The 15,655-nt window shown below is 53.3% G+C and overlaps 1 protein-coding gene across 4 annotated transcripts in view; it reads right to left on the bottom strand.

Annotated features, from left to right (window-relative positions):
• Positions 1-15,655, bottom strand: part of RAB11FIP5 (RAB11 family interacting protein 5) — a 39,535-nt gene that overhangs the window by 10,947 nt on the left and 12,933 nt on the right. For all 4 annotated transcript variants that reach the window (XM_016948762.4, XM_016948764.4, XM_016948765.4 and 1 more), the window contains exons 2-3: positions 4,534-4,970; positions 3,705-4,404 (exon numbers count right to left, since the gene is read on the bottom strand). In XM_016948762.4, the coding sequence (XP_016804251.3) occupies positions 3,705-4,404; positions 4,534-4,970 (1,137 nt within the window). The remainder of the gene's footprint in view (positions 1-3,704; positions 4,405-4,533; positions 4,971-15,655) is intronic.

The following is a 15,655-nucleotide window of genomic DNA, read 5'->3' as shown; positions in this document are numbered from 1 at the left end:
GGTCAGGGACATATTCCCACGTGTGCTTGTCTTTGCAGGTCGTGCTCTGAGAATAAACACCTCTGCATCCTAGAACCTACTGTGCCGGCCTGGCACACTCTCCCCACCCCCAAGCGGTGGGGGCAGCAATATATGCTGATTTGTCTTCTCTTTTAGGATCAAATGCTGGGAAGGAAGTCAGAAGTCCAGATGTCTCTGCCCCTTCAACCTGAGGGAATAAAACTTTACTGCCTGCAGGAAGCTCTGAACAATTGGTTGAACCTGCCACTCAACACAGGAACCACCTGTTCACCCTGACAGCCCCTCTTCTTAAACACTACACCACAGGGCTATCTCTGTAGCTGAAGGCCAGGTGTCACTAGCAGACAATTCTTCCTTGGGCTGAAAAGAGCTCTGTGTCCTTGTTATTTCCACACACTGGTCCCAGAGATGGCAAGTGAATCTGCACAAGCTCTCTACCAGGCAATCCCCCAAAGGCCGAAGCCAGCCTTGGAGGCACGTTCATCTCCAGCAACACTGCCCTTCAGCCTTCCCTCCTGAGGCACGACCTCCTGACCCTCCTGAGATGGGCCCAATGTGCAGGAAACATGTCCAAGAGACGGGTACATCCTCTCCCATCACCTGGGCACAATGAGATGACAGCGGCCTTGTAAGCTGTAAGTAGGGAGAACGTATCATTTATCTTCCAAACCAGAACACTGTTAATACAGTAACCATGACAAGAGCATGGTTGTGAGGTGCACATGAGGAGAGCAGGACGTGAGGCTGCACTAACTCCAAGCCACTGGGAGCACATTGTAGTTACTCATTTACACCACCAAGAATGCAGCCAAGCTCCTTCCGCTGCCACAGCACATTCCAGGCCCACAGGGAGGGACCTTGTTGCCTACCACACCTGGTGCAGGGAGGCACTGCAGAGACTGCCAGAGGCCACCATCATGATACACTCATCTCTATGTTGTACCACACTTACTCCCGACTTTAAAAGTTTTTGTAATCAACATTTGATCCCCTTCTGTGCATAGAGTCCTATGGTTAGTGTGGGGGGCGGGGAACAAGGGAACACAAGGATGACCTGGGATAGACACAAAGACAATCCACTTTGGCCCTGGCAGGTTTAAAATGCGTGGTCTTGCCTGTCCTCAAACACACGTGAAGTAGCCTGTGCTGCAGCTCAGTGTGAATGGCTCATAACAGGGCAGGGGAATGAGGCTAAGTCCTGTGGCCAAGACAAGCTTGGTCTCAACTACCTACTCCCTGCTCCAGCACACACTGGTAGGGGCCCAGTGTGACTGCCATGGCCCCCAGCAGACAAAGGCCACATCAGAGGAACAGCAGGACCCTCTTCTCAGCCCTGTATAGCCTCATTTGTTCCTTCCCCACGGCAGCAGCCTTTCTCTGGATACCACACTCAACACGTTCAGCCCCGGGCCTCTCTGTGGGGCATCAGTGCCACACGGGAGCACTAGAGGGCGCCGCTGTTCTTCCTAGTGAGGAACATCCCGCAATCTGCAATGGTAGCCCCAAGGCAGAGGCCCCCATTCTCTGGACCTGGGGACAGGCTCCCCGGGCCCCAGCTGGAGATCCTGCAGCTACATTCAGTCACTCCAGTTCTGGGTCTAACCCACAGCTTCCTGCCATGAGGCAGCCCACCTCTCCTCTCCTCAGAAGCCCTAAGCAAACCCTCTGAGGAAGCGCCAACAGTCCTTTCTTCCAGGCCAGCCTTCCCCTCCCTGCAAGGCACACAAGGCCAGGATGCTGCTGATTGAGCTCAAAGGCCAGGTGTCACATCTGTCCAGGCCAGGCCATCTTACCCAAAGCACAGCCCCTCCCACCCCATCTGCATGCACGGCCACAGAGCCTGGCCCTGCAGCCGCCACCTGCAAATAGGCCCCATCTTGGGAGGGATGCTGAGTGCCCTCCATCCTGCTAAAGACAAGGCTCGGAATTCAAGTGACAGCAGGACAGAAACCTCAGCTTCCTTATGGCCATCAGTGACCCAAATCCTCCAGATTCCAAGAGGCCATTAGGAGATATGGGGAAGCAGGAGAAAGAGGATGGAGACTGTAAGTGCCCCAGGCCAGTGACAACCCCACAGACTCACAGCCTGTGGGAGTCCAAGCCCAAAGCCTGGGCAGGACTCACCTACAAATGGCCCCAGCATTCACCTTGCCCCAGAAAAGGCCCAGAGACACCATACGGACAACCACACTGAGCCTGTGCTCTGTGCCCCTTTCAATCCAGGCCCTCAGCTCCTCCCAGCAAATGCCCTGTCCAGATCTCCTGCTACCTCCCTCTACCCTACCACCTCCAAATACCTCTGGCTGGCTGTCACAGGGACACCAGGCTCAGCCTGGCATCTGGGAAAGGCCTGTCCCCTTCTTCCCAATCTTCCCCTAGGCCGCAGATGGCCAGCAGCTCACCTGAGCTCTGGTGAGTAGGGGCGGGGCAGTAGGGACAGGAGCTGCCATACCAAGCAAGGGAGGCAGGGGGTGGCATGCCCCTGAAACTGATCCACCCCCCCATACCCCTATCTATGAGGGTCTAACAGGGATTGTCAGCTGACCATGGCCCAAACCTAGAAAGGCCTGCATGTCTCTCTCCACTCCTCTCAACAGACTCAGAGTGCCACAGGGAAACAAAAAGCCAGGACTACAAGATTCCTCTCCCCTCTGGGCAACAGGTTTAGGGTCCTTCCTCTGCCCTATCTTTTGCCCCCTTGTTACTGTGCTTGTCCTCTAAACCTGTCCAAGCAGCCATGGAGTGGGAAGGGCAGGCTTGTTGAGAGAAACAGTGGCTCTCACCACACTGGCCAGGGCTGCCACAGATGCTGCCCATGAGGGCTGGCCCCAGGCCCTTGGGAAGGTGCGACACACACTTCTGTGACCTGTACCTGGAGCCCCTCTCTGGACCCTGCTATACAATTCTGCAGCCTCTCCTGGCTCAGAATTAGGAGGAAGCAAATGGTAGGCATCAGGGTCTCTGCCCAGGGCCTGAAATGGGGGACTCAGTATATTCAAAACAAAACAGCTGCCACCAGCACTTCCCACGGTGCCATACCTCAAGACCAAGAGACATCAGAGAGGGCCAGAGCTCCCAGGGTCTCCAAGGACAGAGATGGGTTACAGATTTCATGGGAGCTGCCCACAGCCTCTTGCCTGGGGAAGCAACTGGCAGGTGAATGGACGGGGGAAGGAGTGGTGGCCTCAGTTATTTGACTCCCGTCTCCCAGAGGGAAGTGATCACAGAGACAGCTGGGGAGAAGTCCTCTAGCTCCAGAGAGGGGAAGGGAAGTCTGAGGGTGCGGTCTCCAGTCCTCATCTCTCTACCAAGGCTTCCTTACCTTGAGGCCAGAGGGCAAGAGGTGGAGGTCAGGAAGCAAAGAATTCACACAAATGGACTTTCCTGCTTCCCTCCAGCTCAGGGGGTGGGCATGCCAACTCATGCAGCAAGGCCTAGGGCTGAGAAGTCGGACCCCTCAATCCATAGGACTCTCAGAGCACTATGCCCTCGTAACTCACCTGTGTCCGTGAGCACAGAACGAACCTTGGCTTAGGGAGACACCCCACTAAACCATGCAAAGCCAGAGCCCCAGCAGCCTGCCTGAGGTCCATAGCTACTCCTTCCTCCCTGCCCCAGGGTCCAGGCAGCACACACCCCAGCATCCTCCCCAAGGAGCAAAGTTGGTCTTGCCAACGACTTACCTGGGTTTCTGAGTTGGGTCCTTGGCTTCTCTCAAGCCAAACCAGCTACTCTTGGCCTTTTCCTCCCCACTGGATGAGTGATGTGGGGAGGCCCCCAGGATGGGACCCCCCTTTTCCCCCAGAGAGCTTCGGCGCCCCAACTCGCTCCGACTTAGGCCTTGGTGGTGGTGGTGGAAGAGACCCATCCGGGGCTTGCGTTCCTCCTTCCGGGCTCCCTCCTTCTCTGCCACAGCCTCAGAGGAGGCCACTATGGGTGTGGCAACCTGGACCGGCTTGCCCTCTGGTAGCCGGGCCCCCTCCTCCTCTCCAGGGTGGCTGGCCCCAGGGGCCAGGACTTTAGCCTGAGCACTCAGCTCCTCCTGTCCAAGCACTGCCTCTGAGCTGCTGTTGCTACGACTGCCTCTGGGCCAGGTGTCATCTGTGGAACGAGGCCCCTCCTCGGAGAACCGGGAAGAGACAGCTTGCAAGGAGCCAGAGGATGGAAGCGAGCCCGAGATGGAGCTGCGGTGCCGCACAGGGCCCTGGGGCTCCTCATTGTAAATGTGGCTCCCATTGACACAGAGCGAAGAGCGGGAGGCAGCATCCAGGTGGCCCTGAAGGTCCAGAAGGGCCCGAGGAGGAGCCACTCGCATCTGGTTGGCCTCATCGCTGTAGGTCCTCTTATGGGTGAACAGCTTGGGGGACTGTGCAGAGTCCCTGCCTGCAGGGGAAACACACAGAGTTAGCTCGCAGGAAGAGAGGCCCCATTTCCTGGCCCCAGGCCTTCATCACCACCCAAGGGGAGAGCCAGTGCCCCCCTCCCCAGGGCGGCGGCCCTGTGCTTGCTCACCCCCTTCAGTGGACAGCCAGCTGCTACGGCTTGGTGAGCGGGTGAGGAGCTCGGCGCCAGGTCCCTGGTAGGCCAAGCTCCCGCTGGCTGAGGACAGGGTGCTGTCCGAGCCCAGCGAGGTGTTGGACTGGGTCAGGGACGACTTGCGCAGCTTGTTGCGGAGGAAGAAGCCTTTGGCTTTGCCCATCTTGCCCAGGCTGCCCAGGTCAGGATCCTCTATGGCGCTGCTTGGGAGGATGGCAGAGGCAGATTCCAGATCATACTTCTTCTTGCCCTTCATCTTGTCCCTGATCTTGCTGAAGGGGGACCTTGGCTTGTCCTTCATGGACAGGTCAAACATACTGGCGCTCAGGTTGTTGCGCGTGAACTGGATGGTGACTTCAATCTCGCCGCGTTCCTTCTCCTTCTTGCCTGGCTTGGAGTGCAGCTTGTACCACCTGTGAGAAGAGGGGAGCACGCAGAACTCAGTCACGGGCCCAGGGAGCCTGGCTCCCGCCCGGTACCAGGCACTGCCCAGACCCCTCCTTGCTCTGAGAGCCACTGATAGCCTCTCCCCAAAGGCTCCTGCTCTGACCCATCGGCCTGGGCTTCCAGGCTTCAGATGCAGCTGAGAAACTATCCAAAACATTTCCATGATGGAGAAAACCACATCCTGAGTGGGGAAGCTCCTCGGGTGCCACCAGGTAGGGCGGCGGTTACCACACCATGCCCCCTCCCACCCCAGGACCTTCTCCTGGTGCTCAGAGACCTCTCCTCTGCCCCATCTCCCCTACATCTGAAACTCTGAGGCCCAGAGGGGTGAGGCTGGGCCTGGGAGGGCCCTCCCATCTCCAGGCCCCAGCACAGACAGACCTACCCACATTTCTCCCTGTTGACATCGATCTCCTCTGGCCAGTCCCAGCCAAAGCTCTGCTCCCAGCCACCGTGAGCCCAGGAAAGAACAGCTCACCCAGAGGCCCAGGGCCAGGAACACAGGAATGCTAGTGCATACACTCATGTATGTATACACACACACCTCACTCACACACTGACTCGCCCCAAGCCCTGTCAGGAATACCTCTACAAAATGCAGGAACAGACAAGAATGGCAGAAAGAGACCCAGGAAAGACGAAGAGCACTCATATCTGTTGAGCATCTATGGTGCGTTACGACCAGCATGAGGGTTCTTACCTCACTCCCGCACATACCTCCCAAAAAGCATATGAGGTAAGAGGTACTACCCCATTGTACAGATCAGGAGGGTGAGGCTCAGTGGTAAAGGAACCCATCCGTGGAGACTCAGAGCCAGGCATCCAGCCCTCCAAAGCTTAAGTTCTTCCCGGTGCACACCCACTGTGCCCAGAGAGACACAGAGACAGCCCCCAACACACATGGCCACCACGCAGGGTGGCTGGGGCCTGCCCTACTGGGGAGAGATGTTCTTATGCAGGGGTTGGCAGTTTCTTAGAGAACTAAGCAAACTCCAATCACACAAGGAGCAATCACACTTCTTGGTACTTAGCCTACTGAGGTAAAAACTTATGTCCAAAGAAACACCCTGCACACAAATGTTTATAGCAGCTCTGTTCATGATTGCCAAAACTTGGAAGCTGCCAAGGTGTCCTCCAGTAGGTGAACAGATAAGCAAACTGTGGTACATCCAGACAATGGAATACTACTTAATGATAAAAATAAATAGGCTATCAAGCCATGAACAGACACGGATGGATCTTACATACGTAAGTGAAAGAAGACAATCTGAAAAGGCTTCATGCTTGCACGACAAAACTATTTGACATTCTGCAAAAGGCAAAACTATGGAGACAGTGAAAAGATCAGTGGTTGCTGGGGGATTGAAGAGAGGACAGAGCGATGAATAGGCAGAGCACAGGGACTTTTCAGGAGAGAAAAACTATCCTGCATGCTACCGTAATGGTGGACATGCATTGTTATACACCCACAGAATGCACAAAACAACAAGTGAACCCTAACATAATGTATAGACTCTAGTTAACAATGACGTGTTGATATTGGCTCTCAAATACAACAAACATGCCACACTAATGCAAGATGTTAACAGAGGAAATGGCGGTGGGGGCGTGGGTGGAGTAGATGGGAACTCTCTATACTTTTCACTCGTTTTTCTGTAAACTTAAAACTGCTCTGAAAAATAGACTTTATTAACTAAAAAAAAGAGAGCAGAGAACACAAAAAGGAAGAAACTATGAAGGAAATCATACAAGAATGTTTTTCTGAACTGAAGAACATGAATGCTAGAACAGTCCTACAAGTATGCAGTGCAATGAACTAAGACAGACACATGCCAACGGATATGACTATGAGGCTTAGAACACCAGGCATGAAAGGACTCGAACAGCACTGGAGTCTTCCTTAGCAACACTGGGCACCACATGAAGGAATGTCTTCACATTTCTGAGGGAAAAGCCTTCCACTAGCCTGCAATTCCAGACCCAGCCAATCGAGCATGAAGGTGGAATAAAGCCTGGTGGTAGTGGTCAGGCTGGTCACTAAAGGGCTCAAAGTCCCTTGGTGACTGCACAGCACACACACACATACACACACACACACACACACACGCACACAGAGCTACCCAAGCCGCAGTCAGTGATGCAGGAACCACCTCCCACCTGAGCTCTGCCCCCAACAATGCCAGCTCCCTGAGCTTCTGGTGGACACAGAGTGGGGTGTGGGGAGCCTTTGTATGAAAAGTCCCTATGCATCCAAAGATCCAGAATTAAGTCACAGCAAAAGCTTGGTGGTAGTGGTGGTAGTATTTTGATTATTTTTTAATGTTGAAGTTTTTTTAAAAAGGCTTCCTGGGGCACCTCTGACTCTTCTACATCCCTATAGAAGAGCCCATCATGACGAAATCCTGGTGGGCTATGGCCCGTCCCCTCCGTGGAGACCCACTCCGCGGCCTGAGCGGCCTGAGCCTAGACTTTGGTTTTCCCTCCCAAACCTGAGAGACAATCCCCTGAGAAGGCCGGGTAGGAACAGATGGTGCCACGGGCAGGGCAGGCAGAGAAAATGCCCGAGCGGGTGCCTCTCTCATAAGGCACGGGCAGGAAGTGAGGGGAGGAGAGGCTAAGTGAGACAGACAGACTGGAGGATGTATGTGAGGGTGTCTGTGGGGCAGGAGAGGAAGTTTGACAGAAAGACCAGCCAGCAGCATCAACAGCCTCACACCTCTACGTTCTCAGCCCAGTGACCACCCTGGGCCTGACCCTTTACCTATTTAGAGGCCAAGCCCTAGTCACTTTCCCTAAATCTGGGCTAGGCCCTATCTAGCACAGGAAAGTCCTGGGAGGTAGGGCAAAAGAGAAGGGTATGGACTCCAGCCCCAAACCACCCAAGCCCTGAGTAACTAGGATCAGCAAGCACAGCCAGCCTTTGCTGGGGCAGACAGGTCAGGGGCCCTCAGCCCCAGCTACTCACACTGCACACACCACAGCGGTAATGCAATTACCTGAGGGGACCGGGGCCCTGTGGTGAGATTGCAGGGAACTAGCACTTCCTACATTGTCTATTTTTGTCCTATTTGAATGTTTTATAAGGAGCATATATTACTGTGGTAATAGGAAAAAGAGACAAGGGAAAGCTCTTGCTCCTATCTCATCTCAGCTTCCTGAGCCACAAAATGGGCCGCGCTCCTCTGCCTCCCAGCCCTCAGAGGAAGGCGGGAGGCCGAGTTTCAGGTCCTCTGCCACAAGGACCTTTTGGGCCTCTCTCCCCTATAAGGTCACTTCCCCTTCTCCTGTTCTGCCCAGCCCTCCCCCACAGGGAATTTGGGTTTCTCCCTGGACTTGTTTTTCAAGGAAGCACGGAAGGAAAAAGAAAAAGCTTCCCTGAATATTTTTTAGGCTCTCCCATCCAGAGCACAGTGAAATGGAGAATGGCCAGGACCTATCTCTGGACCCCAGCTGCCATCACTCGTCCACCTCCCTTCCAGCCCCACCTCCCTCTGCAACCCAGTCAAGGGCAGGACTGAATGGGATACTGCCTGGCACCTTGGCCACCCTGGGCACCCCAGGGACTCAACCAGAGCAGACCTTCTCCCAGAAGTATGGCCTACATGAGCTGAGATGGCCACATCCTCCCCCTCCCTAGAGGTGCTGCTTCCCTGTGCCTGGACCAGACAGCCCCACAGACCTGTCGGGCACCATGGAGGTCCACTGGAGAACGGAAAACTATGAACACTGTCGAGGGGGGCTGAGGAATCCGCAATGAAAACAAATGGAGGCTTTCTTTTCACAGAGCCCCACACGCAGCAGAGCAAATGGGCTCTGAGCACCTCATCCCTAGAGACTGAAGCCCCCACGGGGAATATGACAGCAGGGTCCTATGACCTAGTTCAAGTCCCACTCCTCTGGGAAGCTCCCTCAGCTGCCACCATCCTGCTGGCCTGGCCCAGTCCCTCCTCTTTCTGACCAGGCATACACACTCTGAACCAAACTCACTCTACAGCCAGATCTGGCAGCACCGTGCCCCAGGACCCCCTGGTGTTGTCATGTCCTGGGCACCCAAGGTCTCCCTCGCTGGACTGTGTTTCTTGTGGATATTGACTGAGTATCCCCTGGGGCACACAGCTCCAAAGTAAAGAAATCATGCATGCACAGTCTGGAGCTGTTACAACCCTGCAGGGCCCTCTCTCAGCTCTCATCTGGATGCGCCTGACAGCAGGGCATGGTGGTGAGTGCTGGGTCCCCCACTGACCAGGTCACCTCCCTCAGCCTCCGCTTCCTTGGCCCTCAGGTGGGGACAACCATCCTCTTGGCTGTTGGGAGGCTAAGGCATGCCAAGCCTGGTTGGCAAAACCCGCTTATCCTCTCATTCTCTCCCACGACCGTGAGCTCTTAGGACTCCTGCTCTTGAATCCCTGACGCCGATCGCTCTGCCTAGCCTTCAAGGGAACGTGCCAGATCCTTTAATAAATATTCAACCTCGGACGCGCATGGTGGCTCATGCCTGCAATCCCAGCACTTTGGGAGGCCAAGGCGGGCAGATCACTTGAGGCCAGGAGTTTGAGACCTGCCTGGCCAACATGGCTAAACCCCGTCTCTACTAAAAATACAATAATTAGCTGGGTGTGGTGGCACACGTTTGTAATCTGAGCTGCTCGGGAAGCTGAGGCATGAGAATCACTTGAACCTGGGAAGCGGAAGTTGCAGTGAGCCAAGATTATACCACTGCATTCCAGCCTGGGCAACAGAGTGAGACTTTGTCTCAAAAAAAAAAAAAAAAAAAAAAAAATCCAACCTCAACTTCCCAAGTCTGGCTGTGCAAGAGATAGGCCCTGGTCTCCAGTTTTGGAGCTTCTGCTACTGCTCCTTCCTCCCTACCTGATCAAGGTTTTTTCTCCCTCTCTGTGCCCTTCACCAGGCCTAGCTGACTGGGGCACTGGGCTTAGGAACTCCAAAGCCCAAGCTGAGGCCTGACCTGTCACTTTCATCCAGGGCAGAGACATGGCCAAAATCAATCAGGGTGTGACCAAGGCCCCAACATTCATCTAGACAATGGCTCACAAGACAGCTCTCATTTTCACAGCTCCATAGCTGTAGCACCCAAACCTGCTATGCATCGGTGCAGGATTTATATACAGATATAAATCCACCCAAGATGCCACCCAGACTTACTGAACTAGAAGGTCCCGGCCTGGTTATCTATACTTCTCAGTGGGTTTGGGGGTGGGGCCCCACAGGTGAGTGAATTCACCCAGACCCCATGTGGGAACCACAAGGATGGTCCCTAACGCTTTACATCACTTTAAGGTCAGCGGCCACCTGGGCTCTCCACCTGGGCTTGTCCTTAAGGACACTCAATCGGTACCCAGGAGAAACCTGTGTCTTTCCCCTGCCCAGTAAGGCTTGCCTTCCCAAGTCCCGAGGACACGCTGCTTCTGAGAGGACTGACCCTAGAAATACTCATCCCTCCCCCAGGAGGGGGTAAGTTACCAAAGGAACACACTGGGGAGGAGCAGGCAGCATTAAGCACTTTCTAGAAATTAAGAGTGTTAAGATGAATTAGGCCTCCTAGTTCAGAAACCACTGGAGAAACAACACTCTCACCAAACCAGGAGGAAGGACAGTGATTCTGCCCCCATACAATTCCCCTGACACCCACCTGGTGCTCAAAGTCCGGGCTGCCTGCAGCACATATATCACTAACCGGCACATCCTTCACTGCAGGAACTAAGCTGCTCCACCTGCAAAGCACCCACTTTGACTTCATCTCTCTGTCAGGGGCACCATCTGGGGCACTTGAACTCTCCAAGGCCCAGGCAGCACATGCTCAGGACACAAGGGTTTTGATGAAGATGGTGATTATCTGGGACTTGTCCCAAGTGCCTCTGCAGCCAGGACATGATGGACACAGTAAGAAAAGGCACAGTAAGAGAAAATTCCTTGCACCTGAAGAGGCACACGCAGCTACTGATGCTGCTCTTCAGAAGACACACATCAGTGCTTCTCAAACTGCAAAGTGCAAAAAAAATCACTGGATCTTGTTAAAATGTGTATTCTGATACCCAAAGTGTAGGTGGACCTGAGAGAGCTCCCAGCTACCCATGCTGCTGCTGGCCCAGAGGCCACACCTGAGCAGAGGGCTGCACATGAGGGGGCTAGAGAATGGCCAGAGCTGACCCTGCTGAGGGCTCACTGTGTGCCTGGCTCTGCAGCTCTTTTATTATCCATGCAACAAGCCCAGGAGATGGGAGGCCCATTTTACAGATGAGGAAACTAAGTTGTGGAGATGGTTTGTAAGTTGCCCAGGGCCACACAGCTAGTAAGTAATGGAGCTGGAACTTGAACATGAAAATGCCAGCCTCCAAGCCCATGTCCTTAACCTTTAAGGTTTAGCAACTTTCAGAAAAGCAGAATGCATATACTCCTGTCCTGAGTGCCCTGAGAAGACAGAGGCCAGAAAAGGCCTGGCTACACATCACAGACCCTGAAGACCAGACCCCCTTTCAAAAGGTTGGCACAATCCCAGAGCACAGAGCCCTGAGATGCCACTGAGGGGACCTCAGGGTTTTGTCCTGTCCTTAGCCCCTCAAAACCTTGTCCGAGAGCAGCCCAGCCTCCCCCAGAAGCCATCAGGGTCCAGAATTCCTGAGAGGCTGGGACCACAAGGAAGCTCTTACAGGGCCCCCTGCTAAGCTAGAACACCTCTCCCAAGCTCTCTCTGCCTGACAAAGTTCACCAGGCCCCATGTGGACTTGGGACTTGGCCCTCAGCCTCCCCCCACCCACCACCAAAGCAGAGGACAAAGTGGATGGAAGGGGTGGAGAGGAGCAAGTCTGCTCACCTGTCACCAAGATTACAGCCCTAGTTACTCCTGCTGGTGGGGTCCCCAGGCCCTCATAACCAGCTCTCCACCTAGTTCTCAGAAAATGAAGCTGGGCTAACCAATGCCATCCAGCATAACTGGGGAGGTCCTGCACTCAGGGGAGAGCTGACCTGGGGCAGCTGTCACACATACCCATGCAAGTGCCAGGGAACTCCAGTCAGAGACAGACAGGGGTGTGGGGGCTATGGGTAGCTGCAGCAGCAGGCCTGGACACATCTAACTCACCCCCAATTCTTATCAGTCTAAAATTCAGACCCAAATAACAATGCCCCTTTCTGAGCCCCCACTCATCATTTATTCCAGACTCCAAACAACCTAGAAACCAGATTTGTCTTTTTCCCTCACTCCCTACATCTAAACTTCAAACTCTGTGAACTCTACCTGCAATTATCTCCAGAACTCACTCTCTCACCACTGTCACCCCATAGTCCCATCCACCACCACCTCCCTGATGGACATTAGAATTCCCTGCTTACCTGACGTCCACATTCCACCCAGCAAAGACATGAAGTGGGAGCTCAGCACGCCCCGCTCTCCCTCACTCAGCACCTTTTGGGGCTTGGCTCCTCTGCATCTCTCATTCCACTCGGGCCACAGTGATTCTCCTGGTGTCCCTGAACCCATCAGGTGTGTTCCCACCTCAAGGCCACTATACGTGCTGCTCTCTCTGCCTGAGACACAGGCCAGACCTTCTGGCCATGGTTCACTCACTCATTCGAGTTAGAGCTCCGTTCATCCAAGCCTCCTCAGTCTTCCCCGAGTACCCCAACTGCAACCACCCCCACCCTCTTTACGTTTTTATTTTATTTTATTTTGAGATGGGGTTTCACTCTTGTTGCCCAGGCTGGAGCGCAATGGCTCGATCTCAGCTCACTGCAACCTCCGCCCCCAGGTCCAAGCGATTCTCCTGCCTCAGCCACCTGAGTAGCTGGGATTACAGGCATGTGCCACCCCGCCCGGCTAATTTTGTATTTTTAGTAGAGACGGGGTTTTTCCATGTTGGTCACACTGGTCTCAAATTCCCGACCTCAGGTGATCCACCCGCCTCGGCCTCCCAAAGTGCTGAGATTACAGGCGTGAGCCACCACGCCCAGCCCCCCTCACCCTCTTTCATCATCATACTGATCACAAGCTGGCACTGGTGTGTGCACACGCATGTGTCCCCATGTGCACATCAACATGACAAAATGCTGCACATGTTCAAGGCTTGTTAGCATCTGTCTTCCCTTGCTCAACAGTCAAGTGCATTATTCTGTTCATCTCTGTACCCCCAACACTTAACATTGGACACTCAAATATTTGCTCAATGAGCCAACAAATTATTCTGTGACTAATGTGGGCCCCCTTCACAACTGCTCTATGGTTTTCTACTGCTACAAACCCATGGGTCTTACTTGTGAGAGCTGGAGCTCCCAAAGAGCAAAGAGGATCCCCACCCCACCTGCCAAACAGGAGCCTTTGGAGGGCAGGAGCCAGAGATGTCAGGCTTAAAGGGAGGTTTCCAAAATGAGACCTTCTTTAATTGTGAGACACTTCCTCAGCCCCCAACTGAACTAAGAATCTCACTAACTTCCCTGGGAGAGAAGATGCCCAACCAGATGTGGGAAGCATCCAGCTTTGTGAACAGAGGAGTCACTGTTGACCCAACTCCAGCCCATCTCTTGGCCCACAAAGGCCACTGATCTTATCCCCATTACCAACTACAATCACTCAGTTAGCATCTACTGTGTGCTGGCACAATACTAAGCACTGAACACATGGAATTACATCTTACTCAATCCTCTTAACAACCCTGTGAGGTTGATGTGGGAGGCAGACTCTGGAAGTGGCTAAGAGCATGGACTTCGGTGCCAGGCTGCCTGGTTAAGCCCCAGCCCACCACGTGCTGGCTGTGTGACCTCATATCTATGCCTGTTTCCTCACCTATCTATAAAATGGTGGTAGCAGCCTACCCTCTCCTCACAAGACAACAGGCTGAGTTACCCAACCCAAAAATCTGAAATCTGAAATGCTCCAAAACTTTCTGAGCACCAATATGATGCTCAAAAGAAATGGTCACTGGAGCATTTTGGATTTTTATATCAGGGATGCTCAACTGGCCAGATAATACAAATATTCCAAAATCCAAACTCCAAAACACTTCTGTCCCAAGCATTTGGAATACGGGATCTTCAACTTGCATGAGGATTCAATGGTCTATGCGTGGAGCGCTCAGAACAGGGCCCGGCACACGGGAAACGCACACGAGCATCGGCTCTCACATTCAGCAGGTGTGAGCACTGAGGTAAGGAGACGTGCACTGGGTCCAGTCACACAGTAAGCAGGAGAGCCAGAACTGGAACTCAGGCTCCCTGCCTCCAGAGCCCCCGACCTTGACCACTATACTATGCTGCCTCCCTCTGCAAGTACAACACACACTCACCCCCGCATCCAGGGACCCCCATGTCTCTGCCCAACCAAGGAATCCAAAGTAAAGTCACCCCCCTATTTCTCTAGAGCAGGGGGTATGTGTTAGATGGGAGGAAAAATCACATCTTTATTTCCCCTAATCTCTAACAAAATTTAGCATGTCTTCCCACTATGAATTTTTGCAACAGTAGTACAGAAGCAGTACCTATACGCTTGTCACCAAGAGAAATTGGATTATTTTCCTATCACATTTTAGCTGTTATGGATGTCACAAATATTTATACTCATCACCACTTTGAATTGTAAAGTCATTAGACCTCCTGTAGATCTCATTATTTAATACAGTAATAAAGCACTTATGTTTCTTTAGTAAATGCTTTTTTGTTTTTTTTTTTTCCTTTTTTCTTTTTTTTTTTTGAGACAGAGTTTTGCTCTTGTTGTCCAGGCTGGAGTGCAATGGCACAGTCTCGGCTCACTGAAACCTCTGCCTCCTGAGTTCAAGCAATTCTCCTGTCTCAGCCTCCCAAGTAGCTGGGCTTACAGGCCCCTGCTGCCATGCCCAGCAATTTTTTGTATTTTTAGTAGAGACGTGGTTTCACCATGTTGGTCAGGCTGGTTTCAAACTCCTGACCTCAGGTGATCTGCCCGCCTCGGCCTCCCAAAGTGCTGGCTTTTATATTGAGAACTATACTTCAACACCATTGGTGTACTTTGCAATGCTGTATATTTAAAGACATTCTGAGGAGTCCATGGCACCAAAAGGGCTGAGAAAACCTGCTTTAGAGTGGGGAGGGAGCAAACTCAGCAGAAGGCCAGGTCCTCCCCTCCCTGCCCACTGCATGGCATCCAGGCTGAGAGCTCCAAGCAGAGGATGGGTGCTGCTCCCATTTCCCACCCAGCTAAGGGAACAGGGGGCCTGGTGAAGGGCAAGAAGCTGGCCGAAGGCCCTCAGATTCCCCAGCGTCACGCCACAGTGCTCAGGCTGACCCTCAAACCCTTGCATGCTGATGAAAGGTGACTCCAGAGAAACAAAAACAGCCACATGCACCTGCTAGCTGGGAGCAAGCTACTCTGGAGCTTGTTTTGATCATGCCCCCAACATCACAGTCCCCAGTTTCCCTGGGCTGGTCCCCACCTGAGCCTCACCTGCTATGGTTGCAACCCAGCAGGTCTGTAGCTTCTTCCTTCTGGCTGCAGCCACTGCCCCAACCTCTTCCAAAGACAGGCCTTACCTCAGCTGGTGAACAGCTACTACCACCCTGTGGACAAGGAGCCTGCAAAGCTGACTGTTGTAGGAATCAAGCCCCATCCCCAAGGCAAATGAAGTCAAGATTAACTTAGTCAAGACAATTGAGCTGCCCCAAAATA

Source organism: Pan troglodytes, chromosome 12 (assembly GCF_028858775.2).
Source record: "Pan troglodytes isolate AG18354 chromosome 12, NHGRI_mPanTro3-v2.0_pri, whole genome shotgun sequence".
NCBI classification, from domain to species: Eukaryota; Metazoa; Chordata; class Mammalia; order Primates; family Hominidae; genus Pan; species Pan troglodytes.
Note: the sequence above shows the minus strand (reverse complement) of the source record. Positions and strands in the feature narration are given on the sequence as shown.